Raw genomic sequence first — 26,995 nt, 5'->3', positions numbered from 1 at the left:
TTCCGGGATTTTGAACATTCTGATGATGTCATATTTTAAATGGGTCAATTTGTCAGTGAATAAACCAAATATGAAAACGACCTTGCACCGTTTTCCCCAGGTAGTCTCCTTTCCTCTCCTTGTTGATGACGGACTGGTAGATCTTCCCCGTGGTCAGGTTGTTGTCTCTGGTAAGTCGGATGTCCAGAAACCTCTCGTAATTCCCTAGATCCAAGTCCACTTCGCCTCCATCGTCCAGCACAAAAACCTCCCCTAAAGACACAGTGTGGCACATTAACATACACATTAACACAGTTTCTGCCACAGACGTGTACGTTGAACCTGCCATACCGTGTTCATACGGAGAGAAGGTTCCAGCGTCAATGTTGATGTACGGGTCGATCTTGATGGCGGTCACATGTAGGCCGCATGACTTCAGGATGGTGCCCACGCTGCTCGCTATAATGCCTTTGCCAATGCCTGAGATGACTCCTCCAGTCACCAGGATGTACTTCATGTTCCTTCTGGGCTCTGAAATCCAAGTCAAACAGGATGTTATTACATGCCAAATATACAAAAATAAAAGCAAATATTGCGTGGGGTCCGTCTAACTGCTGCTGGACATTTGATTTTTGTTTTGAAATGGGAAATCCGGGGTTCACCTTGTCTTTCAAAATTAATTAATTTCAGCTCAAATCAGAGCGTTGCTGGTGTGACCCAGAATATGAAGCTCAATGGAAAAATATATGATATAATTCCGTTGAGCTTGGGTTAAATATAAACGCACGTTGACCAAATCTGAAGTGTTATTTTTGCCACTGCATGATAAGGAGCCACAAAAGTGATAAATGGCTCTTTAGCCGCCAAAGTAGGACTAACTACTTCTGTGTAATCTCAAGGCAAGTCACAGGTAACTCAAAACACCTTAATTCTTATGTATCAAAGCAGAAAGTTCTTAACACTGACAGCGACAAAAAAAACAGAAGGTCGTTAGGCCAAAGCGCCTCCCCCTGGTACAACGAAGAACTGCGCTCACATAAACAAAGAGAACATTGGAAAGATCATTTGGCTCCTCCCACACAGAAGAATCTCTAAAAGCAGGAGAAGCTGCTCCTGTCCTATCAGCAGCTCCGTGTGAGGTCCAAACCAGAGACTGTTCACATCTAATAGAAGTCAACTAAAGTGACACACTGTAGCCATGGTAACACACTGTCACAGCGCAGTAGAGCCCTCACTCCCAGCTTCTCTCAGCTCTGATGATTTCCTCCTATTTTTTAACAATACAATAAAAACAATCAGAGATAAATGAGATGAAATGACTCCCACTATTCGCCCTGAACTAGCCCAAGCTGTAAAACTAGTGTCACATATAAATCCACCTGTAAATGTAGAAAGGTTCAAACTGTTGATCAAGAGCAGCCCTTATGTCCTCTAAAAGCTCCACTTGTGTCCTAGACCCCATTCCAAGCTCCTCAAAGACATTCTCCCCCTAATTATAGACCCTATTCTTAATATAATAAATACTATGTTCCACATCCTTCAAACATGACGTCCTTAAACCTCTGACCTATTGGTAAACTACAGACCTATTTCAAATCTTTCCCTTGTCTCTAAAATCAAAATGTTGAGGTTAAACAGCTTTGCCGCCACCTACAGGACAATAACTTATTTAAAATTTTCCAGTCAGGGTCCAGAGCCCACCACGGCAGGGTTCAGAGCCCACCACAGCAGGGTTCAGAGCCCACCACAGCAGGGTTCAGAGCCCACCACGGCAGGGTTCAGAGCCCACCACGGCAGGGTTCAGAGCCCACCACAGCAGGGTTCAGAGCCCACCACAGCAGGGTTCAGAGCCCACCACAGCAGGGTTCAGAGCCCACCACAGCAGGGTTCAGAGCCCACCACAGCAGGGTTCAGAGCCCACCACGGCAGGGTTCAGAGCCCACCACAGCAGGGTTCAGAGCCCACCACAGCAGGGTTCAGAGCCCACCACAGCAGGGTTCAGAGCCCACCACGGCAGGGTTCAGAGCCCACCACGGCAGGGTTCAGAGCCCACCACAGCAGGGTTCAGAGCCCACCACAGCAGGGTTCAGAGCCCACCACAGCAGGGTTCAGAGCCCACCACAGCAGGGTTCAGAGCCCACCACAGCACTGAAACTGCACTAGTTAAAGTCACAAATGATTTGTTATTAGCTGCTGATGGACTGGTCTCACTCCTGGTTCTGACCTCAGTGTTTGACCATCGACCACAACATTCTACTGCAGAGGTTAGAATGTGATGTAGGCGTCAGAGGCCCCGCCCTCAGAGGCCCCGCCCTCAGCTGCTTTAAATCCTATTTATCGATATATACCAGTTTCATAAAGTAAAACAGAGCTCATCACCTTGTTCTTAAGTAACCTACGGTGTGCCACAGGGATCAGTACTGGGTCCAGTTCTGTTTACTCTGTATATGCTGCCGTTAGGTCACATGATCAGGTCACATGGCATTAACTTCCACTGCTATGCAGATGACACTCAGCTGTATTTATCAATGAACCTGATCAGAGCGATCAGACAGACTTAGTGCTTGTGTGAAGGAGATAAAAACCTGGATGACAATTAATTATCTGCTTCTTAACCCTGAAAAAACCGAGGTCATTGTGCTGGAGGTCATTGTGCAGGAGGTCATTGTGCAGGAGGTCACTGTGCTGGAGGTCATTGTGCAGGAGGTCATTGTGCAGGAGGTCATTGTGCAGGAGGTCATTGTGCAGGAGGTCATTGTGCAGGAGGTCATTGTGCTGGAGGTCGTTGTGCTGGAGGTCATTGTGCTGGAGGTCATTGTGCAGGAGGTCGTTGTGCTGCAGGTCGTTGTGCTGCAGGTCGTTGTGCTGCAGGTCGTTGTGCTGGAGGTCGTTGTGCTGGAGGTCATTGTGCAGGAGGTCATTGTGCAGGAGGTCATTGTGCTGGAGGTCGTTGTGCTGGAGGTCATTGTGCTGGAGGTCGTTGTGCTGGAGGTCATTGTGCTGGAGGTCGTTGTGCAGGAGGTCGTTGTGCTGCAGGTCGTTGTGCTGGAGGTCGTTGTGCTGGAGGTCGTTGTGCTGGAGGTCATTGTGCTGGAGGTCGTTGTGCTGGAGGTCATTGTGCTGGAGGTCATTGTGCAGGAGGTCGTTGTGCTGCAGGTCGTTGTGCTGCAGGTCGTTGTGCTGCAGGTCGTTGTGCTGGAGGTCGTTGTGCTGGAGGTCATTGTGCAGGAGGTCATTGTGCAGGAGGTCATTGTGCTGGAGGTCGTTGTGCTGGAGGTCATTGTGCTGGAGGTCGTTGTGCTGGAGGTCATTGTGCTGGAGGTCGTTGTGCAGGAGGTCGTTGTGCTGCAGGTCGTTGTGCTGGAGGTCGTTGTGCTGGAGGTCGTTGTGCTGGAGGTCATTGTGCTGGAGGTCGTTGTGCTGGAGGTCATTGTGCTGGAGGTCGTTGTGCAGGAGGTCGTTGTGCTGCAGGTCGTTGTGCTGCAGGTCGTTGTGCTGGAGGTCGTTGTGCTGGAGGTCATTGTGCAGGAGGTCATTGTGCAGGAGGTCATTGTGCTGGAGGTCATTGTGCTGGAGGTCATTGTGCTGGAGGTCGTTGTGCAGGAGGTCGTTGTGCTGCAGGTCGTTGTGCTGGAGGTCGTTGTGCTGGAGGTCGTTGTGCTGGAGGTCATTGTGCTGGAGGTCGTTGTGCTGGAGGTCATTGTGCTGGAGGTCGTTGTGCTGGTCCTAAACATCTACGAGACGCTCTATCTGAGCAGATAGTCACACTGGACAATGTCAGTGAAGCCTCTAGTTCTACTGTAAGAAATCTTGGAGTCTTATTTTGACCAGAAGCTCTCATTTAAAGCTCATATAAATCAAGCTTGTAAAACAGACTATTTCCATTTGCGCAACAAGAGCCAAAATCAGAAGAATCCTGCCTAAAAGTGATGCTGAAAAACATCTCCTGCATTTGTAACGACTAGATTAGACTATTGTAACTCCTGCTCACAGCAGGTCCTAAAAGCTCTATAAAAAGCTTTCAACTGGTTCAAAATGCAGCAGCAAGATTACTAACAGGAACAAAAATACGAGAGCACATTACGCCTCTAAAATCCTACTCCTGACTTACAATGTTATAAATGACATGGCCCCTCCCACCTCAAAGATGCTATAGAATCATATCATCCAAACAGAGCTGTTCACTCTCAGAATGCCGGCCTTCTGGTGGTGCCAAGAGTCTCTAAAAGCACAGTAGGAGGTAGAGCTCCTGTGTTATGGAATCAGCTCTGTCCATGTTAAAGAGGCCGACACAGTCTCTTAATTTAAGTCCAGGCTTAAAACGTTCCTCTTTAAATGTCTTCTGTTCAGGCCAGTTAGGAACAGAAATATAAAGCTACAGTTTCAGCTCCGCTGCCCTAGGAGCAACTATGAGGGAAGTATGGCAGCTTGAACACTATCCTCTTCTAAAGACTTATTCGATCAAACTACATTTAATATTTAATTCCACTTGCAAACTGTTCATTGCCTTTTCTTTTTCTCACTTCCCAGAGGGGAGTGGATCAGGCTCATCGATGACCTGTGGACTCAGATGATCCTCTCCTGGTGAAGCGGTCTCTACTCCATCTGCCTAGAAGAACTGGTTCTCCCCCTGATGAACTGGTTCTCCTCCTGAAGAACTGGTTCTCCTCCTGAAGAACTGGTTCTCCTCCTGAAGAACTGGTTCTCCTCCTGAGGAACTGGTTCTCCCCCTGATGAACTGGTTCTCCTCCTGAAGAACTGGTTCTCCCCCTGATGAACTGGTTCTCCCCCTGATGAACTGGTTCTCCTCCTGAAGAACTGGTTCTCCTCCTGAAGAACTGGTTCTCCCCCTGATGAACTGGTTCTCCCCCTGATGAACTGGTTCTCCTCCTGAAGAACTGGTTCTCCCCCTGATGAACTGGTTCTCCTCCTGAAGAACTGGTTCTCCTCCTGAAGAACTGGTTCTCCCCCTGATGAACTGGTTCTCCTCCTGAAGAACTGGTTCTCCTCCTGAAGAACTGGTTCTCCTCCTGAGGAACTGGTTTTCCTCCTGAGTGGCTCCAGCTCCAGTCTCCCTCACGTCTGTGAGAGTCAGATCTCTCCTTCACTCTGGAACTCCTCCAGGTTTATACTTTTTCCCAAGGAGGTTTTTTGTAGTTTTTCCTGGCTGAGAAGGAGGGTCTAAGGACAGAGGACTCTGGGAAATCGTCCCTCGTGATTTTGGGCGTTACAAAAATAAATTGAATAGGAAACGGTGCCAAAATAGCTGCAGATGCTTAGATCAACAAGCTGAATCCTCGAGATGGTTCTAGGCTTGACTATAAAGTCTCTGCTTCACACATCCAACAATTGAGGCCACTTTATATGAAAATAAATACATCTGACCTCATGATACAACTAAAAGATGTCTCTGACTGGAATAAAAGGCCAGGTGCGCAGTCTTTAGCATTGTAGTGATTCTTGGTCTTTATTCTATAGTTGTGTACCATTTGGACTCATTATTTAAGATAAGATAAGATATTCCTTTATTGTCCCACATGGGGAAATTTCATTGGTGCAACGCAGGTAGATCCAGAGGTAGATACAGAAGAACAGATGGAGAATCTGATGAGTAGGCCTTTTTAGTGAAGTTTCTTATTACTTTTCATTGTAGTTTTGTACCTAAAAAAAGGCATCTGGCGTTTCTAAGGATTTAAGATATATTTGCTGCTGATGTCCAGGAACCACTGACACAGTTATACTTCCCACACAGTCAATACATAAAACACACAATGTTTTAAGTGCATTTTACATCATAGATATGACATTCAGTGCGAGTGCAGGTTAATCCCGTGCCAAGTCTTTAATTTAAGATGCATAACTACACAAAATACACCACTATAATCATGAGCTAACTATTAATCATAATGCCTGGTAGAATTCCAAACGCGAACAGTAACGTGATACATTGTAAAAGGACATCCTCAGCTAAAAGATGACCACATTTGAGCTCATAAGCAAACATAGAATACACACCACCTTCTTAGGATATTTCACTTCTTAACATCGTTATCATGCGGAATAACTATTAATCAGTGTAAAATCTAAATAACATAAAACTTAATCAAACTGGATTCATTCACATCACCAGAGTAAGTAGCAGTCACTTTGTTGTGCTGAACCTCACCATCAGCATCACGTTTGAGATGTTCCTTACCAGAGCTTTACTTTCGAGACAAAACCCGCTGCAACGAAGTAGATTAACCACTGTAAAGAAACTCCAGCTCCTCGATCTTTGTCCCTCACGAAGTCCTCTGGTGTCCTCTGGTGTCTCTGGTGTCCTCTGGTGTCTCTGGTGTCTCTGGTGTCCTCTGGTGTCTCTGGTGTCTCTGGTGTCTCTGGTGTCTCTGGTGTCCTCTGGTGTCTCTGGTGTCCTCTGGTGTCTCTGGTGTCCTCTGGTGTCTCTGGTGTCTCTGGTGTCTCTGGTGTCCTCTGGTGTCCTCTGGTGTCTCTGGTGTTAGCTGGCACGGCTCACTCTGGCTCCACACGTGCTGGACACATGAGTTGGTGAGGTCTGGCCTGCCGAAAACAAAGAAGAAGAAGAAGCGGTGTCTAGCCTGCCGAAAACGAAGAAGAAGAAGAAAGCTCGTCTCGCACTTCCGGATCCCCCTCTGCTCAGATCGGCCGCTTCAGCTTCACACTGACAAACCGAGCTATTCTCGTTTTTTTGATCAATAAATCTTCAAAACGTCTTACGCAATGAGGTAAGATGTCGCGCCCACCACCACGCGTCTTTGCCCGGGTCCAGTGCTCACAGCCCAGGCTCTTGTTATCAGCACGAATCGGTTGTTTGTTAGCTCAGTCAGGCTAATGCATGAATGAAGCTAGCATCATTGCTTTAAATCAGCCGGAGTGGGACTGATTTTCAGCTCAGGAAAATGTTGATTGACCAACCCTCATGTACAATAACAGCTGAAAAATATGTACATGAATTATTGTCCTGTGCATTAGAATTGCTTTATATGTGCAGTGTATGTTTTAAGAGCATCTTCATCATCACCCAAAGATAAACGTGGTTTTGAAAAGGCATTTAACCAACATCACACACGAGGCTCATTATGGGGGTTTAAATCCTCTCCCAAGAAGGACATTTTGAATAAAATAAAAGTTATTTAGTTATATTTGGAGGTTTGTTGTTATTGGTTAGATACAATGAATACTCAATATAGGCAAAGGTGAGTAAATTAACCTCCAAACACTGGGCTGCTTGTGGACAGGTCTGCGCAATCAGTTACACAGAAGGAAAAATACTAATGGTATTGTATTTAGCATAGCCTACAGTTAATTAAGTTAATTATTATAGTAGCCTAATGTAATTGTGAGTTCTTCCTCAAAGGATGTGTAACACGAGGCTTTTCATTCACATACCAGCAGCCTCCAAATTAGGGACAAGTCTTACCTTTAGGGGACGGACTGTGAACATTGCCCTGCTTGTCCTCTCCAGGAGTGTTGTAGTTTTACCTTCAGCTCCGCCCGGATGAACCCCTGTCTTACATAGTCTCACCTAGGATAACATCAGCTGCAGGCTGATCCTGAAAGTCATTTTCTGTTAGGCTGTTTGGCATTCGATAACCTGTTAACGCGTGATAAAGAGACTTCATTACGATTTAAGTCAAGTCCACTCTTTGTCTTGGCTGCACTAATGTCCAAACTGCAATTAAAAGCAGACTCTGTGCTGAACCGCCCAAATGTTGCTGTTCCATTTAAGGATCAGCAGGTCGCCTAAACCATAAATGTGTAAGTAGTATTTATGTTGTCAAAGTACCAATAACTAAACAAAACTATTTTAAGAATCCATGGACTTGAAGAACAAAATCAATTTTATTTTTCTTAAAGACTAAATATTTGATGATAGAAACACTATTTTTGCTCAATATTTTTAAAAGTGAAGGGTGCAAATAAATGTTTTTGAAGTTTTGTAAACATGAATATATTAAATTCAAGACCAAACAAACCCCAAATAATTCTGATAAATAAACCTGAGAAAAATCCCAGGACAGTGCTTGGACTAAACAGTAAGTGGGTTCTGGGGCCCTCAACTAAGAAATAAATAAGAAATCTAATTTTCTGTCTTCTGACTTTTTTATATAATATTAGCAACTCGTTATGCTCTGTTCCTCCTCTGTTCTGCCCCAGCTCCAGCATCACCCGGAGCCCTTCTGCACTTTTGCAGAACAGATTGAGGCTCTAGTAAACACTACACACTGCAAACTATTGACTCTTTCTGTTACAAATCTCTGCATTATGTTTTCATAAATGTAAGAAGTTGAACCACTTTGGCTCTGCACACGCCACAGTGTCAGCATCGCACCTCTTGTTTCACTCTCTTACACGGTTTCTAATCATATCGATACAGTTTTGCTCCTCGATTTCCTTTACACTGCGCGTTTTGTGCGTAATGAGAGCAGTAGTATTGGGGAACGACAAAAGAGTCTATCCAGCTTCACTGCATTCCCTACACACGCACATGACAAGTTACGATACAGCGTATTGAGGGAACGGCCCAGTTTGTACAACTGTTACTTGCATGTGTCTAATGTGTGTGTTTGCTGCAGAGGAGACCGCGGCAGAGGCAGAGGAGGCCGCTTCGGGGCCCGAGGAGGACTGGTGCAAGGGTGAGTGTAGCTCTGGGCTAAAGCCTAGTCCCCATTTTTAAGATTGTAAAATAAACTCAGAATTAAGGTTCCTACGGGTTGGATGGTGCTGAGGCACATTAAACCTTTGCTAAACTGAACAATTTACTGTCTTGTTCACCAGTCTGTGGCCCTCACCTTGTATGTTTCAATAAAGCCACGTCCTGCTGTCCTTTCAGGTACCGGCCGTTCGTCCCACACATCCCCTTTGACTTCTATGTGGTGAGTAGCACATTGTGTCCAGTGTGATCCCGTGAGCTCCAGTACTAAGTGACCCTTGTGCTGACCTTCTGTTTCAGTGTGAGATGGCCTTCCCGCGGGTTAAACCTGCTCCGGATGAGACTGCCTTCAATGAGTGTCTGCTCAAGAGGAACCAAGATCTGAGCCCCACTTCAGCCGAGCAGGTCAGAATGGCTGTGTGACCCTCTGTGCCCAGGGACAAGCCAAACACTCACATTTCTCTCTTCCTCCCATGTAGTCATCCATTTTGTCTCTGGTCACCAAAATCAATAATGTCATTGACAATCTGATTGTTGCACCGGGAAACTTTGAAGTGGTAAGTGACCACGACCAACAAGAACAGGAACATACATGTTTGTCTTCGAAAAAAAAACCTTCTGTATTTTGTGTGTTCTCTCAGCAAATTGAAGAAGTTCGCCAAGTCGGCTCCTACAAGAAGGGCACAATGACGACTGGACATAATGTAGCCGACCTGGTTGTTATTCTCAAGATCCTGCCCACACGTAAGTGCCTCTACACCAGGGCTGCTCTTGAAGCATGAGGTTTGATGGGAGGCGGCGGCGTCTTGGAAACAACAGGAGGGTGGGGGATGAAAAAAAAGGGGCAAACACTCGCTTGAGTTCTCAACTTGACAAAAAATCCTATTTCTTTAAACGAGTAAACAGAGTAATTCGGGGAAAAAAAGGCTTTGATTTTTTTTAGTGCCTCGATATTTTTTTTATTTACATTTTTAATAAAAAAAACACCTGAAACTGGCGCTTTGTTTCACACTGAGCTTGTCCCGGGACCTGCAGGAGCAAAAGCTCAACAGAGAGTGGCATGTTTTAAACTCACGAGTGCGACCGAGTTTGCAGGAGCTTTGGGAACAATGAGGTCTGAAGTGCAGGGGCCAGTCTCTGAAGCACTTTAAAACTAATAAAAATGTCAATACATTTTAAAATGAACGAGGAGCCAATGCAGTGTTAAACATGTGTAGCATGTGCTCTACGACGTGTGCCAGTTAAAAGACACGTGCAGAGATAAAAGCGTGGATCACCCGCTCCAGATCGCTAAAAGATCAAACCCATTTGGGTCTAGATAAAAGCTCGAGGTGATAAATGTGGTGGTTAAATTTAGTTTTTAAATCTGCTTGTCAAGCTTAAAATCTCCAATGATGAAGGTTGGTGGCTGTAGACCTGATGTAGGGTTAGACCCCAAATTAAAATGAAGTGCTTTGTTGGATTTACTTTTTTTTTTTAATTTTGACTCGAATTACTAATCTTATTTTGGATCTTCATTTATTCATAATAGGGTTAGAGATTCAGTAATTTCTAATTGTCAATTATATATCTGGGTCTGGAATTCATGATCATAAAATACATTTAAAAAAATCTTTGTCTACAATGGAACACTCCTGGATGAATGAGACACAGACTTGATCATGAATTACACTGTCTTAAAAATAAAGTCGCCACAGAAAAAGGGGCTCAGGCTCTAATATTTTGTAGAACTAACTTTGATTACAGCTTCGCTGTGGCATAGTTTCAGCTTCTGCAATATGAAAAGATTTATTTCCAGCCAGTGTTGCATTATTTTTCCCCAATTGATCTTGTAATTATGAGTGACCATTGGACGAGGCCTTCTCCAGCTCCAGTGTTCTCGCTGAGGGGTTTTGGCATGGCGGGGGCCGGCCTTGCTGCGGCGGGCCCCCGCCATGCCCAAAAGATGTTGCGATGCTGCGGCGGGCCCCCGCCAAAAGATACCGCCAGGTATTAAGAAAACCATGCTCGCGCCGCCTGGAAAGCCAATATGATCACACTCTTTGACTTGTTGCGAGCGCCGCTGTAGGCAAACTGTCCTCCAACCTCAGCAAGAACACTGAGCTCCCCCCAAAGACTCAATGGAGTTTAGATCCTAGTAGATTAGTTTCTGCTTCTCTCGCAGATGTTTTCTGAGAACAGATATTCACTATATTCTGAAAGGCCCGTCTTGGCGCCGCCAAACAACATCATCCTTCTTTCGGTTGTATTAGTTAACATAGGGCTGCCAACCTTGAGAGAATATTAAGTTGTACATACTATAAAGGGTTTTCAGGCCGCCCAGGGAATCTGTATTGTTGACTTGTTGGTCACATGAACGTTGGCTATTTTACACAAATCAATCTATTTTAGAGCATTAAGCTGTGAGACTTTTCCCTCAAGTTCCTGCTGGATCCGAAGTGTTGTTACAAGAGAAGTGCTGATTTATGGCAAAAAAAGGAAAGTGAGCAGGGCAGAATAAGGTCAATATACTGAGTGATGGATTTAAATGTATATAAATGATTAGCCAGGACATTTCACCCGCCTTACCTAAAATTAGACTTGGTTATTGGTAGAGGTTGCAATGAAATCATTCTGAAACGAATTATTATCCAAGACTCCTTGATTATACCTGCATGAGATGGTGTTTTTCTGCTTTGCATTTCCAGTGGAGGCCGTAGCTGCTCTGGGGAACAAAGTGGTGGAGACCCTGCGAGCCCAGGACCCGACAGAAGGTATGTGGGTGGAGCCGTGGTACCTGTGTCATTTTCCCTCATCTGATGGCGCCTCTTGTCCTTCCAGTGCTGTCTATGCTGACCAATGAGACGGGTTTTGAAATTAGCTCTGCAGATGCCACTGTAAAGATTCTGATCACTACGGTTCCTCCAAACCTGCGCAAACTGGACCCTGAGCTCCACTGTAAGAGCCACAGAACCCTCACAGGAGCTGCACTCTTCAGACATTCACACTGTTCTGTCATTTCAGTGGATATCAAGGTTCTTCAAAGTGCTCTGGCTGCCATCCGCCACGCCCGCTGGTTTGAGGAAAACGCCTCTCAGTCTACGTAAGTTTGCTCTGTTTGATTTAAATCTTCTAGTCATCTTAGGAAACTGCATTGTGACCTGGGTGTGCAATGACATCAGGTTTCAATTTAATTAAGATCCTGTCATTTCAAATCATCACTCGATGTTGGTTTATTGATAAATTTCAATGAGTTTTTGGAGTGAACTCCGAAGCTCAGGCTGGGCCGTGGGCTGAACATAATGTAACAAAATAAAACCATAAGAAATAAATGGCTTTCTACAGCTGGGTAATGGTTCCATGTGGACACTGCAGCAGGTGAAAGACTGAGTCCATAGTCATACATCAGCAGCAGGAACAGGAATATGGACTTTTGATATGATTTCTGATTATGAAAACTCAATGTGAGCTCAGTCTTTTTATAGTTTAAGCTTATTGACAAATGATTCATGTGCAGATCTTCAGTGTGCGGTGTGCGCTTGTTTGGGGGGCGCAGAGTCTTGCCAAGGGGAGACGTTTGAGGAAGTGTGCGGCTGAGCAGGGAGGGTGCTACTGCTGCAAAGGACTTGTAGTTCTAGGGATAAAAACACTATATTTCTATAGGAAATTTAATAAAGTGAGTTAGAAATGTTTTGCAGGCCAGATTAAAACATCTGGGGGACTGGATGCAATAATCTTAAAGGCCCCTATTTTAGACGCTCTAAAACTGTATTGTGCTGCATTTGTAATTTGTGCACTTTGTCTCCCCCAATGTTATGTCACTCAAGTATCAATAGGAGAAACAAAATAAATTCCAGCCCCACCGTGTCCCAAATACTGTGAAAAGGAAATTTGTCTTTTGCACATGTCTGGAATCAAATAAATCCACTTATTATTGATACATTTTCTTGTCAGGGTGAAGGTTCTGATTCGTCTGCTCAAGGACCTGCGCTTGCGTTTCCCTGGCTTTGAGCCGCTCACGCCCTGGATCCTGGACCTGCTGGTATGTCCCTGTCACTGTGGTGATGACTGTGTGGTGATGACTGTGTGGTGGTGACTGTGTGGTGGTGACTGTGTGGTGGTGACTGTGTGGTGGTGACTGTGTGGTGGTGACTGTGTGGTGGTGACTGTGTGGTGGTGACTGTGTGGTGGTGACTGTGTGGTGGTGACTGTGTGGTGGTGACTGTGTGGTGGTGACTGTGTGGTGGTGACTGTGTGGTGGTGACTGTGTGGTGATGACTGTGTGGTGATGACTGTGTGGTGATGACTGTGTGGTGATGACTGTGTGGTGGTGACTGTGTGGTGGTGACTGTGTGGTGGTGACTGTGTGGTGATGACTGTGTGGTGATGACTGTGTGGTGGTGACTGTGTGGTGGTGACTGTGTGGTGGTGACTGTGTGGTGATGACTGTGTGGTGATGACTGTGTGGTGATGACTGTGTGGTGATGACTGTGTGGTGATGACTGTGTGGTGGTGACTGTGTGGTGGTGACTGTGTGGTGGTGACTGTGTGGTGGTGACTGTGTGGTGGTGACTGTGTGGTGGTGACTGTGTGGTGATTGTGTGGTGGTGACTGTGTGGTGATGACTGTGTGGTGATGACTGTGTGGTGGTGATTGTGTGATGATTGTGTGGTGATGATTGTGTGGTGGTGACTGTGTGGTGGTGACTGTGTGGTGGTGACTGTGTGGTGATGACTGTGTGGTGATGACTGTGTGGTGATGACTGTGTGGTGATGACTGTGTGGTGGTGACTGTGTGGTGGTGACTGTGTGGTGGTGACTGTGTGGTGGTGACTGTGTGGTGGTGACTGTGTGGTGGTGACTGTGTGGTGGTGACTGTGTGGTGGTGACTGTGTGGTGGTGACTGTGTGGTGGTGATTGTGTGGTGGTGACTGTGTGGTGGTGACTGTGTGGTGATGATTGTGTGGTGATGATTGTGTGGTGGTGACTGTGTGGTGGTGACTGTGTGGTGGTGACTGTGTGGTGGTGACTGTGTGGTGGTGACTGTGTGGTGGTGACTGTGTGGTGGTGACTGTGTGGTGGTGACTGTGTGGTGGTGACTGTGTGGTGATGACTGTGTGGTGATGACTGTGTGGTGATGACTGTGTGGTGATGACTGTGTGGTGATGACTGTGTGGTGGTGACTGCGTGGTGGTGACTGCGTGGTGGTGACTGCGTGGTGGTGACTGCGTGGTGGTGACTGCGTGGTGGTGACTGCGTGGTGGTGACTGCGTGGTGGTGACTGTGTGGTGGTGACTGTGTGATGATTGTGTGGTGATGACTGTGTGGTGATGACTGTGTGGTGGTGACTGTGTGGTGGTGACTGTGTGGTGGTGACTGCGTGGTGGTGACTGCGTGGTGGTGACTGCGTGGTGGTGACTGCGTGGTGGTGACTGCGTGGTGGTGACTGCGTGGTGATGATTGCGTGGTGGTGACTGTGTGGTGGTGACTGTGTGGTGGTGACTGTGTGGTGATGACTGTGTGGTGATGACTGTGTGGTGATGACTGTGTGGTGGTGACTGCGCGGTGGTGACTGCGCGGTGGTGACTGCGCGGTGGTGACTGCGCGGTGGTGACTGCGCGGTGGTGACTGCGCGGTGGTGACTGCGCGGTGGTGACTGCGCGGTGGTGACTGCGCGGGGATGACTGCGCGGTGGTGACTGCGCGGTGGTGACTGCGCGGTGATGATTGCGCGGTGATGATTGCGCGGTGATGATTGCGCGGTGATTGCGCGGTGATTGCGCGGTGATGATTGCGCGGTGATGACTGCGCGGTGGTGACTGCGCGGTGATTGCGCGGTGGTGATTGCGCGGTGATGATTGCGCGGTGATTGCGCGGTGATTGCGCGGTGGTGACTGCGCGGTGATGATTGCGCGGTGATGACTGCGCGGTGATGATTGCGCGGTGATGATTGTGCGGTGGTGACTGCGCGGGGATGACTGCGCGGTGGTGACGCTGTGGCTGTAGACCAACTGTTGCTTGTGTTGCAGGGACATTCTGCAGTGATGAACAACCCCTCCAGACAGCCGCTCTCTCTCAACGTGGCCTACAGGTCTGTCCTCTGGATCTGGATTACACCCCAAAATTCCAGCTCAAAAATGAAATTACTCATGTTTTTCTTGACCACCTATAATCTGTTTAATGTGGTCAAATGGAAGAGCGTTGTAGTAAAACGTGTTGTTTCAGACGCTGCCTGCAGATGCTGGCCGCCGGCCTCTTCCTGCCTGGATCTGTCGGCATCACAGACCCATGTGAAAGTGGAAACTTTAGGGTCCACACGGTCATGACCCTGGAGCAGCAGGTCAGTCTTTACATGTCAAGATTACTATGTTAAAATAGGATTATTCATATCAAAATATATTTTAAGAACTTTGTTACAATTTCAAGAAAATAATAAATTAAATTCCTTAGGCCAAAAAAGTACACCTATGTGATGATGATGTAATGGTATTAGGCCATGAGAATGAAGGGAAATTAAAGATTTGGTTTCTATAAATTGCGTTTAGGTTCTAGAGTTGGATGACGTAATGACCTCAGATTGTGGCAGGAGCCACGTTTCACTATTAATTGCGTTTATTTTTCAAGTGATTAGCACTGCATCATTTGATTGACAGGGCAGGGAGCGCTGTTGGCGAGGCAGGCGCCCTGCCCTGTCTATACAGTGTTGGGAAAACATCACTTTAAATGTAATGAATGAAGTGAGAGGAAGATGATGCTTCAAAGAGGGAATTCCACGAAAACAAGATTAAGCCAAAACCTGCTTCATTTGGGCAATGTAGGCTCATAATCCTTAGAGCTCTGAACCGCCTTGGGTGGAATGGAACAGAGTTTCCGTAGTGACAAGAACTCTAGTGTTAACCTGGTCTGGACCTGGTCTGGACCTGGTCCAGACCAGGTCCAGACCAGGTTAACTGTCAAGATTACTTTGGCTTTATCTCCAAAGCCGATATGGCAGGCCTCAAGGCGGGAGTAGACGGCAGGTGCGCCTCTGAGGCAGAACCTACTTCAGGCAGAACGGGTGAGTTGAGGGAGCTGAAAGCTGATGCAAAAAAACTGCGGGCAGAGAAGTGCAAGACTCTGGATGCCGCAGAAAGGATCTGACTCCTATGAGTCTTGGAAGGGAACTAGGGAGACAGCACTGAGGGCTTAGGCTATAGACGTTATCCCAGGGCTGATGTACGACTACAGTAGGTGAAAATAATGTAACTCTTTATAGAAACCAACCGACATAAAATGTCAGTTACAGTAGGTTTGGTTTCAGTTTGCTGCCAAACACCATTAAAAGTAACGGTAGAAATCTGATTTATTTCCTACAACGTCAAGTCCACCAAAGCTGAAAGATCAGAGTACGAGCTTGTGAACTTCTGAAGTAAATACTTAAGTCTGAACCTACAAGTCAGTGTCCGAGTCTACGAGTATTATCTGCACACTGAGCGTCTCTGAGCTTCACACGCGTGTCCTCACCATGACTCACTAGAACACTTCAGACTATAATCCTGTCACATTGTTAACTCTGTGTTTGGATGTTTGTGCGCTGTCCCTCATGTGAGTCTGTGTCCCTCATGTGAGTCTGTCCCTCATGTGAGTCTGTGTGTCTCATGTGAGTCTGTGTCCCTCATGTGAGTCTGTGTGTCTCATGTGAGTCTGTGTCCCTCATGTGAGTCTGTGTGTCTCATGTGAGTCTGTGTGTCTCATGTGAGTCTGTGTGTCTCATGTGAGTCTGTGTCCCTCTGTGTCCCTCATGTGAGTCTGTGTCCCTCATGTGAGTCTGTGTGTCTCATGTGAGTCTGTGTCCCTCATGTGAGTCTGTGTGTCTCATGTGAGTCTGTGTCCCTCATGTGAGTCTGTGTCCCTCATGTGAGTCTGTGTGTCTCATGTGAGTCTGTGTGTCTCATGTGAGTCTGTGTGTCTCATGTGAGTCTGTGTCCCTCTGTGTCCCTCATGTGAGTCTGTGTCCCTCATGTGAGTCTGTGTGTCTCATGTGAGTCTGTGTCCCTCATGTGAGTCTGTGTCCCTCATGTGAGTCTGTGTGTCTCATGTGAGTCTGTGTGTCTCATGTGAGTCTGTGTGTCTCATGTGAGTCTGTGTCCCTCTGTGTCCCTCATGTGAGTCTGTGTCCCTCATGTGAGTCTGTGTGTCTCATGTGAGTCTGTGTCCCTCATGTGAGTCTGTGTGTCTCATGTGAGTCTGTGTCCCTCATGTGAGTCTGTGTCCCTCATGTGAGTCTGTCCCGTCTTTGCAGGATATGGTGTGCTTCACAGCTCAGACTTTGGTTCGAGTCCTGTCTCATGGAGGCTACAGGAAGATCCTGGGACTAGAGGGAGACGCAAGCTGTGAGTCATTTGTCCTAACCTCTGTACCTGAGCAGAAGCACTGACAATCTGAGCAGAAGCACTGACAGTCTGAGCAGAAGCACTGACAGTCTGAGCAGAAGCACTGACAGTCTGAGCAGAAGCACTGACAGTCTGAGCAGAAGCACTGACAGTCTGAGCAGAAGCAGTCACAGTCTGAGCAGAAGCAGTCACAGTCTGAGCAGAAGCACTGACAGTCTGAGCAGAAGCACTGACAGTCTGAGCAGAAGCACTGACAGTCTGAGCAGAAGCAGTCACAGTCTGAGCAGAAGCAGTCACAGTCTGAGCAGAAGCAGTCACAGTCTGAGCAGAAGCACTGACAGTCTGAGCAGAAGCACTGACAGTCTGAGCAGAAGCACTGACAGTCTGAGCAGAAGCAGTCAGTCTGAGCAGAAGCACTGACAGTCTGAGCAGTCACAGTCACATAAGTTTTATTCAGATTAAAGGCACATGACAGTGTACAAAACACTTGTGGCATGTTTTTTACAGTATAAAAACAGTGATTATGTATTAAATCTCTGGTTCTAATATTGGGGATGTGATATAGAAAATGTTTGATATTTGCTGCAGATTTGTCTTTGACAATACTTGCTTGCTCAAACATGCTGTATGTTTACACGTTCAGATACATGCTTTTTAGTCTTTCACATAAACGTGAGTCTTGTTGAGTCCCGATAGTTGAAAAGTGTCTTGTGTTCAGACCTGGCCTCAGAGATGTCCACGTGGGACGGAGTCATCGTCACTCCATCAGAGAAGGCCTATGAGAAGCCCCCAGAGAGGAAAGAGGAGGAGGACGAGGCGCTGGAGGAGGGCGGAGACGCAGAGGATGAGAGCATGGAGACCCAGGAGTGACTCCATCAAAACGGAACCCACCAAGTTTATTTAAGTTTATTCTTGTGTTTGTTTTAAGTGTGTAAAGGCCGTGATCTCCAATAAAGCCTTTGGTTTTTTACTTTAACAGCCTGGTCTTGAGTATGTTCTGATGCTCCGGCTGAGGAGGCGTTCTTACCTCTTATTCTCTCCACCGTATACATCTTCAGGTTATTTGGATTATACAGAGAACTACTTTGAAGTAATGCTTTTGTTAATGTTAGATTGCAATTATTTTCAGACTGTGCTACTGTTGATATTCTCGTTTTGAGTCATTACAACGGTCACCACAGATCCCTGAGTGCTGGACTTCCACGGGCGGTGGACTTCCACGGGCGGTGGACTTCCACGGGCGGTGGACTTCCACGGGCGGTGGACTTCCACGGGCGGTGGACTTGCACAGGTCTTGTCCAGCGGGACGTGCTGGAGCGCCTCTTCGCTCAGGGCCCCAGTCTGAGCCAGGGCATGAAGGCCTCAAGGTTTGAGTTTTAGCCAGGGGTGAACGATGGTGAGGATGGACAGAAGTGATGAGGTCAGCCCACAGGCTCCCACAAAGCCGGGGCCAGTGGCGTAGAGCCCAAGGCGGTCAAGGGGAATGAACAGGTCACAGCTGTTCTTCACCAGGTCCAGCAGCAGTGAAGGATTGTTGTGCAACACGCTGAGCAGCAGCTGCAGTTGTGACCTCGCACAGGGGACAGTGTGGAGCTCTTCTTCTGCTGCTGCTTTGGTGGCTCTGCAGCGAGCCTCACTCTCACTGAGCAGCCGCAGCTCGTACAGATCACGCACCAGATTCATGATCAGAGCAAAGAGGTAATATCTGTGAATGCAAACACACAAACGCCCTCTTAGTGTTAGACATCGAGTACATTTACACTGCACATCACCTGCCATTGGAAAGCATTCGTTTTTGACTCTTAGGTCAAAAACGTTCACCACTGGATGATAATAAAAAGCATTGCAGCTCCGCTCTATGACGAGGGTTTACAAACTTTTCAGGCCAGGACCCCCAAAATAACTATCTCGGGTCCAGAGTCTGCTAATAATTAAAAAAAAATGTAATATCAGGTTGTAAATCCTTTAAAACTAGATGTATTTGTATTTATTTGGGTAGTTTATTGTGTCATCTAATCCAATTTCACTAAAACGATACAAAGCATGAAATGATGGTTTAGGACAAACGTGACCTTTGGAAGACTAACCTGAAGGACCTCTGGCTCCACTTGGGCTGGTCCAGTGTGGGCAGGAGCCCCGTCTTAGAGGCCCACAGCAGGTTATCACATGCAAAGTACATGGCTCTGTTGAGGTGGCTGAGCGTTAAGCAGAGGCGCAGAACACTGTCCTTCAGGTGGATGCTCCTCTTGGCGGCCTCCAGAGCCTCTGCTGAGTTCCCCAAACGCAACACTGAGGGAGAACAAGAACATGCTGCAGGTTCCACAGCATCGTGCTCATGTGTGTACGTGTGCTCATGTGTGTACGTGTATGTATGTGTGTGTGCATGTGTGTGCTCATGTGTGTTCATATGTGTGCATGTGTGCTCATGTGTGTACGTGTGCTCATGTATGTACGTGTGCTCGTGTGCTCGTGTGTACGTGTGCTCATGTGTGTACGTGTATGTATGTGTGTGTGCACGTGTGTGCTCATGTGTGCATGTGTGCTCATGTGTGTACGTGTGCTCATGTATGTACGTGTGCTCGTGTGTACGTGTGCTCATGTGTGTACGTGTGCTCATGTGTGTACGTGTATGTATGTGTGTGTGTGCACGTGTGTGCTCATGTGTGTTCATATGTGCGCATGTGTGCTCATGTGTGTACGTGTGCTCATGTATGTACGTGTGCTCATGTATGTACGTGTGCTCGTGTGTACGTGTGCTCATGTGTGTACGTGTGCTCATGTGTGTACGTGTATGTATGTGTGTGTGCACGTGTGTGCTCATGTGTGCATGTGTGCTCATGTGTGTACGTGTGCTCATGTATGTACGTGTGCTCGTGTGTACGTGTGCTCATGTATGTACGTGTGCTCGTGTGTACGTGTGCTCATGTGTGTACGTGTGCTCATGTGTGTACGTGTATGTATGTGTGTGTGTGCACGTGTGTGCTCATGTGTGTTCATATGTGTGCATGTGTGCTCATGTGTGTACGTGTGCTCATGTGTGTACGTGTGCTCATGTGTGCATGTGTGCTCATGTATGTACGTGTGCTCATGTATGTACGTGTGCTCATGTGTATTCACGCGTGTGCTCATGTGCTCATGTATGTACGTGTGCTCATGTGTGCGTACGTGTGCTCATGTGTGTACGTGTGCTCATGTATGTATGTGTGCTCATGTATGTATGTGTGCTCATGTATGTACGTGTGCTCATGTATGTACGTGTGCTCATGTATGTACGTGTGCTCATGTATGTACGTGTGCTCATGTATGTACGTGTGCTCATGTGTGTACGTGTGCTCATGTGTGCACGTGTGCTCATGTGTGCACGTGTGCTCATGTGTGTACGTGTGCTCATGTGTGTACGTGTGCTCATGTATGTATGTGTGCTCATGTGTGTGCTCATGTGCTCATGTATGTATGTGTGCTCATGTATGTACGTGTGCTCATGTGTGTGATCATGTGTGCTCATGTATGTACGTGTGCTCATGTGTGTGCTCATGTGCTCATGTATGTACGTGTGCTCATGTGTGCGTACGTGTGCTCATGTGTGTTCGTGTGCTCATGTGCGTACGTGTGCTCATGTATGTACGTGTGCTCATGTGTGTACGTGTGCTCATGTGTGTGCTCATGTGTGCTCATGTATGTATGTGTGCTCATGTATGTACGTGTGCTCATGTGTGTGCTCATGTGTGCTCATGTATGTACGTGTGCTCATGTGTGTGCTCATGTGCTCATGTATGTACGTGTGCTCATGTGTGTGCTCATGTGCTCATGTATGTACGTGTGCTCATGTGTGCGTACGTGTGCTCATGTGTGTTCGTGTGCTCATGTGCGTACGTGTGCTCATGTATGTACGTGTGCTCATGTGTGTACGTGTGCTCATGTGTGTTCGTGTGCTCATGTGTGTTCGTGTGCTCATGTGTGTACGTGTGCTCATGCGTGTACGTGTGCTCATGCGTGTACGTGTGCTCATGTGTGTTCGTGTGCTCATGTGTGTACGTGTGCTCATGTGTGTGCTCATGTGTGCTCATGTATGTATGTGTGCTCATGTATGTACGTGTGCTCATGTGTGCTCATGTGTGTACGTATGCTCATGTGTGTACGTGTGCTCATGTGTGTACGTGTGCTCATGTATGTATGTGTGCTCATGTATGTACGTGTGCTCATGTGTATTCACGCGTGTGTATATGCTCATACGTGTGCTCATGCATGTACGTGTGCTCATGTATGTACGTGTGCTCATGTATGTACGTGTGCTCATGTGTGTGCTCATGTGTGTGCTCATGCATGTACGTGTGCTCATGTATGTACGTGTGCTCATGTGTGTGCTCATGCATGTACGTGTGCTCATGTGTGTACGTGTGCTCATGTGTGTGCTCATGCGTGTACGTGTGCTCATGCGTGTACGTGTGCTCATGCGTGTACGTGTGCTCATGTGTGTACGTGTGCTCATGTGTGTACGTGTGCTCATGCGTGTACGTGTGCTCATGCGTGTACGTGTGCTCATGTGTGTACGTGTGCTCATGCGTGTACGTGTGCTCATGCGTGTACGTGTGCTCATGCGTGTACGTGTGCTCATGTGTGTACGCGTGCTCATGCGTGTACGTGTGCTCATGCGTGCTCATGCGTGTACGTGTGCTCATGTGTGTACGTGTGCTCATGTATGTACGTGTGCTCATGTATGTACGTGTGCTCATGTGTGTACGTGTGCTCATGTATGTACGTGTGCTCATGTATGTACGTGTACGTGTGCTCATGTGTGTACATGTGCTCATGCGTGTACGTGTGCTCATGCGTGTACGTGTGCTCATGCGTGTACGTGTGCTCATGTGTGTACGTGTGCTCATGTATGTACGTGTGCTCATGTATGTACGTGTGCTCATGTATGTACGTGTGCTCATGTATGTACGTGTGCTCATGCGTGTAGGTGTGTTCATGCGTGTAGGTGTGTTCATGCGTGTAGGTGTGTTCATGCGTGTACGTGTGCTCATGCGTGTACGTGTGCTCATGCGTGTACGTGTGTTCATGCGTGTAGGTGTGTTCATGCGTGTAGGTGTGTTCATGCGTGTAGGTGTGTTCATGCGTGTAGGTGTGCTCATGCGTGTACGTGTGTTCATGCGTGTAGGTGTGTTCATGCGTATAGGTGTGTTCATGCGTGTAGGTGTGTTCATGCGTGTAGGTGTGTTCATGCGTGTAGGTGTGCTCATGCGTGTAGGTGTGTTCATGCGTGTAGGTGTGCTCATGCGTGTACGTGTGTTCATGCGTGTAGGTGTGTTCATGCGTATAGGTGTGTTCATGCGTGTAGGTGTGTTCATGCGTGTAGGTGTGTTCATGCGTGTAGGTGTGCTCATGCGTGTAGGTGTGCTCATGCGTGTAGGTGTGCTCATGCGTGTACGTGTGCTCATGCGTGTACGTGTGCTCATGCGTGTACGTGTGTTCATGCGTGTAGGTGTGCTCATGCGTGTAGGTGTGCTCATGCGTGTAGGTGTGCTCATGCGTGTAGGTGTGCTCATGCGTGTAGGTGTGCTCATGCGTGTAGGTGTGCTCATGCGTGTACGTGTGCTCATGCGTGTACGTGTGCTCATGCGTGTACGTGTGTTCATGCGTGTAGGTGTGTTCATGCGTGTAGGTGTGTTCATGCGTGTAGGTGTGTTCATGCGTGTAGGTGTGTTCATGCGTGTAGGTGTGTTCATGCGTGTAGGTGTGCTCATGCGTGTAGGTGTGTTCATGCGTGTACGTGTGTTCATGCGTGTACGTGTGCTCATGCGTGTACGTGTGCTCATGCGTGTACGTGTGCTCATGCGTGTACGTGTGCACGTGTGCTCATGCGTGTACGTGTGCTCATGCGTGTACGTGTGCTCATGCGTGTTCTCATGCGTGTACGTGTTCTCATGCGTGTACGTGTTCTCATGCGTGTACGTGTGCTCATGCGTGTACGTGTGCTCATGCGTGTACGTGTGCTCATGCGTGTACGTGTGCTCATGTGTGTACGTGTGCACGTGTGCTCATGCGTGTACGTGTGCTCATGCGTGTACGTGTGCTCATGCGTGTACGTGTGCTCATGCGTGTACGTGTGCTCATGCGTGTACGTGTGTTCATGCGTGTACGTGTGCTCATGCGTGTACGTGTGCTCATGCGTGTACGTGTGCTCATGCGTGTTCTCATGCGTGTACGTGTTCTCATGCGTGTACGTGTTCTCATGCGTGTACGTGTTCTCATGCGTGTACGTGTTCTCATGCGTGTACGTGTGCTCATGCGTGTACGTGTGCTCATGCGTGTACGTGTGCTCATGTGTGTACGTGTGCACGTGTGCTCATGCGTGTTCTCATGCGTGTACGTGTTCTCATGCGTGTACGTGTGCTCATGCGTGTACGTGTGCTCATGCGTGTACGTGTTCTCATGCGTGTACGGGTGCTCATGCGTGTACGTGTGCTCATGCGTGTACGTGTACACAACTGTCACTCACACTTCCTGGTCAGGCTCATGTGTGCCTCAAGTTTGGAGATGGTGAGGTGCATGTGGCCCCCAGAGCTGGATCTGCACACAGTGGCCCCCAGCAGAGTGCAGGCGTACTGGGCGGCCCTGAACACAGCAACAGCACATTTACACAGTCACTTTTAAAAATGTACTACTTTGAGTCACTTCCTGACTATATTTTGACTCTTATGTAATTATACACTTCCAACATAAAGCTTTTGTCACTTTTTGTACCACTCCTTTAGATACGAGTTGAGTTTTCCTATTGTTGTGTATTTCTTTCACTAAAAAAACTGATTTTGAGAATTGATTATAATTTTGTCACCAATTATATTAACTAATATTACTAACTAGTTTCTTCGACCACAACTTTGTACTTTGTACAATTAGTAACTTTAGTTTACTTTACTCTTACTTTAAAATGTATTTTGGCAACTACTTTTAATCCTTGAAATAGAAAAATAATCTTCATTATGACTCCACAGAAGATTGTTCTGAGTGAACGCGGGACAAGGAATGGAAACGAACGAGTCCAGGGCAAATCTGCCGTGTTTACATGTGTTTACATGTGTTTACATGTGTTTACATGTAAACACATGTGTTTACATGTGTTTACATGTAAACACATGTGTTTACATGTAAACACATGTGTTTACATGTAAACACATGTGTTTACATGTAAACACATGTGTTTACATGTAAACACATGTGTTTACATGTAAACACATGTATTTACATGTAAACACATGTAAAACACATGTAAACACATGTAAACACATGTGTTTACATGTGTTTACATGTGTTTACATGTAAACACATGTGTTTACATGTAAACACATGTGTTTACATGTAAACACATGTAAACACATGTGTTTACAACACATGTAAACACATGTAAACACATGTGTTTACATGTGTTTACAACACATGTAAACACATGTGTTTCATGTATTTACATGTGTCAGGTCCTGGGTCATAGCATCGTTCATCACGCACTTGACCTGAACACGCGCACGTGACCTGAACACACGCACTTGACCTGAACACGCGCACGTGACCTGAACACGCGCACTTGACCTGAACACGCGTACGTGACCTGAACACACGCACTTGACCTGAACACGCGCACGTGACCTGAACACGCGCACTTGACCTGAACACACGCACTTGACCTGAACACGCGCACGTGACCTGAACACGCACTTGACCTGAACATGCGCACTTGACCTGAACACACGCACTTGACCTGAACGCGCACTTGACCTGAACACGCGCACGTGACCTGAACACGCACTTGACCTGAACACACGCACTTGACCTGAACACGCGCACGTGACCTGAACACGCACTTGACCTGAACACACGCACTTGACCTGAACACGCGCACGTGACCTGAACACACGCACTTGACCTGAACACGCGCACTTGACCTGAACACGCGCACGTGACCTGAACACGCACTTGACCTGAACACACACTTGACCTGAACACGCGCACGTGACCTGAACACACGCACTTGACCTGAACACGCACTTGACCTGAACACACGCACTTGACCTGAACACGCACTTGACCTGAACACACGCACTTGACCTGAACACGCACTTGACCTGAACACACGCACTTGACCTGAACACGCGCACGTGACCTGAACACGCACTTTACCTGAACACTCTCTCCTTGGCCTGGCTCTGCGCATTGAAACGAACCCACGAGTCCATTCTTCTGTTTAATGTCGCACGTCAGTCATTTATATTCCACTGTTGTAAAACCTTTATCTTGTGACACGTGGTATCGCTCGACTTTAAAGGCTGGAGAACAATGTTTGTGGCATGAAAATAAACTATTACAACGGGATTGAGGCTGCGCATGCGTGAACCGGAAGTCCCCTCCGGAAGTCGACGTCTCGTGTATTTCCGGCAGGCTGCGCGCCACACAGCGCATTGTTGCCTCCTGCCGGTGAGAGGCGGTATGACATGTGCAGGCCACTATCGAAAATAAACTGTGTTTTTAAACAGAACTGGACTCATGACTCTCCCCATTATCATGACTCACTCTTTGAGATAAAGTGCTGCCTAATCTGACTTGAATTCTTTGGTCCTGTAGAAATGCCTGGAATGCCGGCATCATAGCTCTGTTAGCAGCCCCTCCTCCGCAGCATGTCAGAGGCCTCTCAATATGTGAGAACACGGCAACAAGAACCTCTTTACATACACATGCTTTTATAATGTCACAGTCCAGAGATAATACTGACTCCATGGTGCTCCTCCTCTTCCTAAAGTCAATCTGATATGGGACAACCCAGTTCTCCTTTTTCAACTTATAGACAACATGAACCTGGTTTCTTTCCCTCCTTTCCTGGTTTCAAAATGGGGATAACCACAGCCTCCAAGCATCTGGAACACGCCCTTCTGCCCACACATTATTTACCAGTGCAAGAACTTACTGCAGTACACCCTCTTTTTGGTTTTTAAATATCTCATACATCAGCCAATCTTTTCCTGGAGCACTTGGACCGGCCGTATTTACTGCCTTAAGCAACTCATGATGGAGGAAAACAATCAGAATGATCCATGTTTACGTATCGTCGGTTTTCCAACATTGTGTTTCTCAAACTGATCCACTTTGGACCTGCTGAAAAGCTCTGGCTAAAAGATCTGCCTTCTGACAATCATTGACTGCTACAAGTCCCTCAGTTTCTAAAGCCTGAATAGATCTTTTAATCCCTTCCATACGTCTTACAGCTGACTTCATGAACAGAGGTTTCTCACCACAGTATTACCTCCAACGTGCTTTTCTCTGCCCTCCTCATGATTCTCCTGCAACAACTCTTGGCCTCTAATATTCTATTGCATTTTGCTCAATTGGGCTCATCTTCACCCTCACCCTTCACCCTTCACCCTCACCCTCACCCTCACCCTCACTCCTCACCCTTCACCCTCACCCTTCACCTTCACCCTTCACCCTCACCCTAACCCTCACCTTCACCCTTCACCCTCACCTTCACCCTTCACCTTCACCCTTCACCCTTCACCCTCACCCTCACTCCTCACCCTTCACCCTCACCCTTCACCTTCACCCTTCACCCTCACCCTAACCCTCACCTTCACCCTTCACCCTCACCTTCACCCTTCACCCTCACCGCTAGATCTGGGTCTTCCCTTCTCCCCACCCCAGGAGAATAACAGTCCACAAAGATGAGAAATAAGTGCAATATTTACAGATGGTGAAACAACAGCTTCACCAGTACGAGCTCATCCCCAATATAGATGCCTCTGGTCTTCTTCCATTATATTTCGTCAGGTGTTCACGGGGTGAGTTATAGAATTTATTTATGTAAAGAAATGCAGAAATGCAGAGAGACAAAAAATGCAGAATATATAGCTATATATAGCTATATATTCTATTATATAGAGTTTTAAGAGAGAAATACAAATAAATTCCCATTTAGCATCTGTACCAGAAATATGACTTTAACAGCAA

At 47.1% G+C, this 26,995-nt stretch overlaps 3 protein-coding genes across 3 annotated transcripts in view; 1 reads left to right on the top strand and 2 right to left on the bottom strand.

The window, feature by feature from the left end:
* The window catches only part of LOC140361588 (CTP synthase 1), an 18,765-nt gene extending 12,231 nt beyond the window's left edge, over positions 1 to 6,534 (bottom strand). Inside the window, exons 1-3 of the mRNA XM_072447310.1 lie at positions 6,176 to 6,534; positions 331 to 510; positions 82 to 252 (exon numbers count right to left, since the gene is read on the bottom strand). Of these exons, the coding sequence (XP_072303411.1) occupies positions 82 to 252; positions 331 to 496 (337 nt within the window). The 5' untranslated portion in view covers positions 497 to 510; positions 6,176 to 6,534. The remainder of the gene's footprint in view (positions 1 to 81; positions 253 to 330; positions 511 to 6,175) is intronic.
* Positions 6,535 to 6,620: 86 nt separating this feature from the next.
* Positions 6,621 to 17,871, top strand: ilf2 (interleukin enhancer binding factor 2). Its single transcript, XM_072447311.1, has 14 exons — positions 6,621 to 6,722; positions 8,574 to 8,633; positions 8,831 to 8,873; positions 8,951 to 9,055; positions 9,130 to 9,207; positions 9,292 to 9,394; positions 11,338 to 11,403; positions 11,471 to 11,587; positions 11,654 to 11,732; positions 12,584 to 12,671; positions 14,657 to 14,718; positions 14,853 to 14,967; positions 16,909 to 16,999; positions 17,718 to 17,871. The coding sequence occupies exons 1-14, from the start codon at positions 6,718 to 6,720 to the stop codon at positions 17,867 to 17,869; spliced, it is 1,164 nt and encodes a 387-aa protein (XP_072303412.1). The 5' UTR covers positions 6,621 to 6,717; the 3' UTR covers positions 17,870 to 17,871.
* A 90-nt stretch (positions 17,872 to 17,961) lies between these two features.
* pex11b (peroxisomal biogenesis factor 11 beta) lies at positions 17,962 to 25,359 on the bottom strand. Its single transcript, XM_072447312.1, has 4 exons — positions 25,178 to 25,359; positions 23,502 to 23,617; positions 19,087 to 19,288; positions 17,962 to 18,704 (listed from the first exon to the last, which is right to left on the bottom strand). The coding sequence occupies exons 1-4, from the start codon at positions 25,231 to 25,233 to the stop codon at positions 18,362 to 18,364; spliced, it is 717 nt and encodes a 238-aa protein (XP_072303413.1). The 5' UTR covers positions 25,234 to 25,359; the 3' UTR covers positions 17,962 to 18,361.
* Between the last annotated feature and the right edge of the window lie 1,636 nt (positions 25,360 to 26,995).

Source organism: Eucyclogobius newberryi, unplaced genomic scaffold, assembly GCF_026437365.1.
Source record: "Eucyclogobius newberryi isolate DKJ021-1_F unplaced genomic scaffold, fEucNew1.0.hap1 SCAF_16, whole genome shotgun sequence".
Lineage (NCBI taxonomy): Eukaryota > Metazoa > Chordata > Actinopteri > Gobiiformes > Gobiidae > Eucyclogobius > Eucyclogobius newberryi.
Note: the sequence above shows the minus strand (reverse complement) of the source record. Positions and strands in the feature narration are given on the sequence as shown.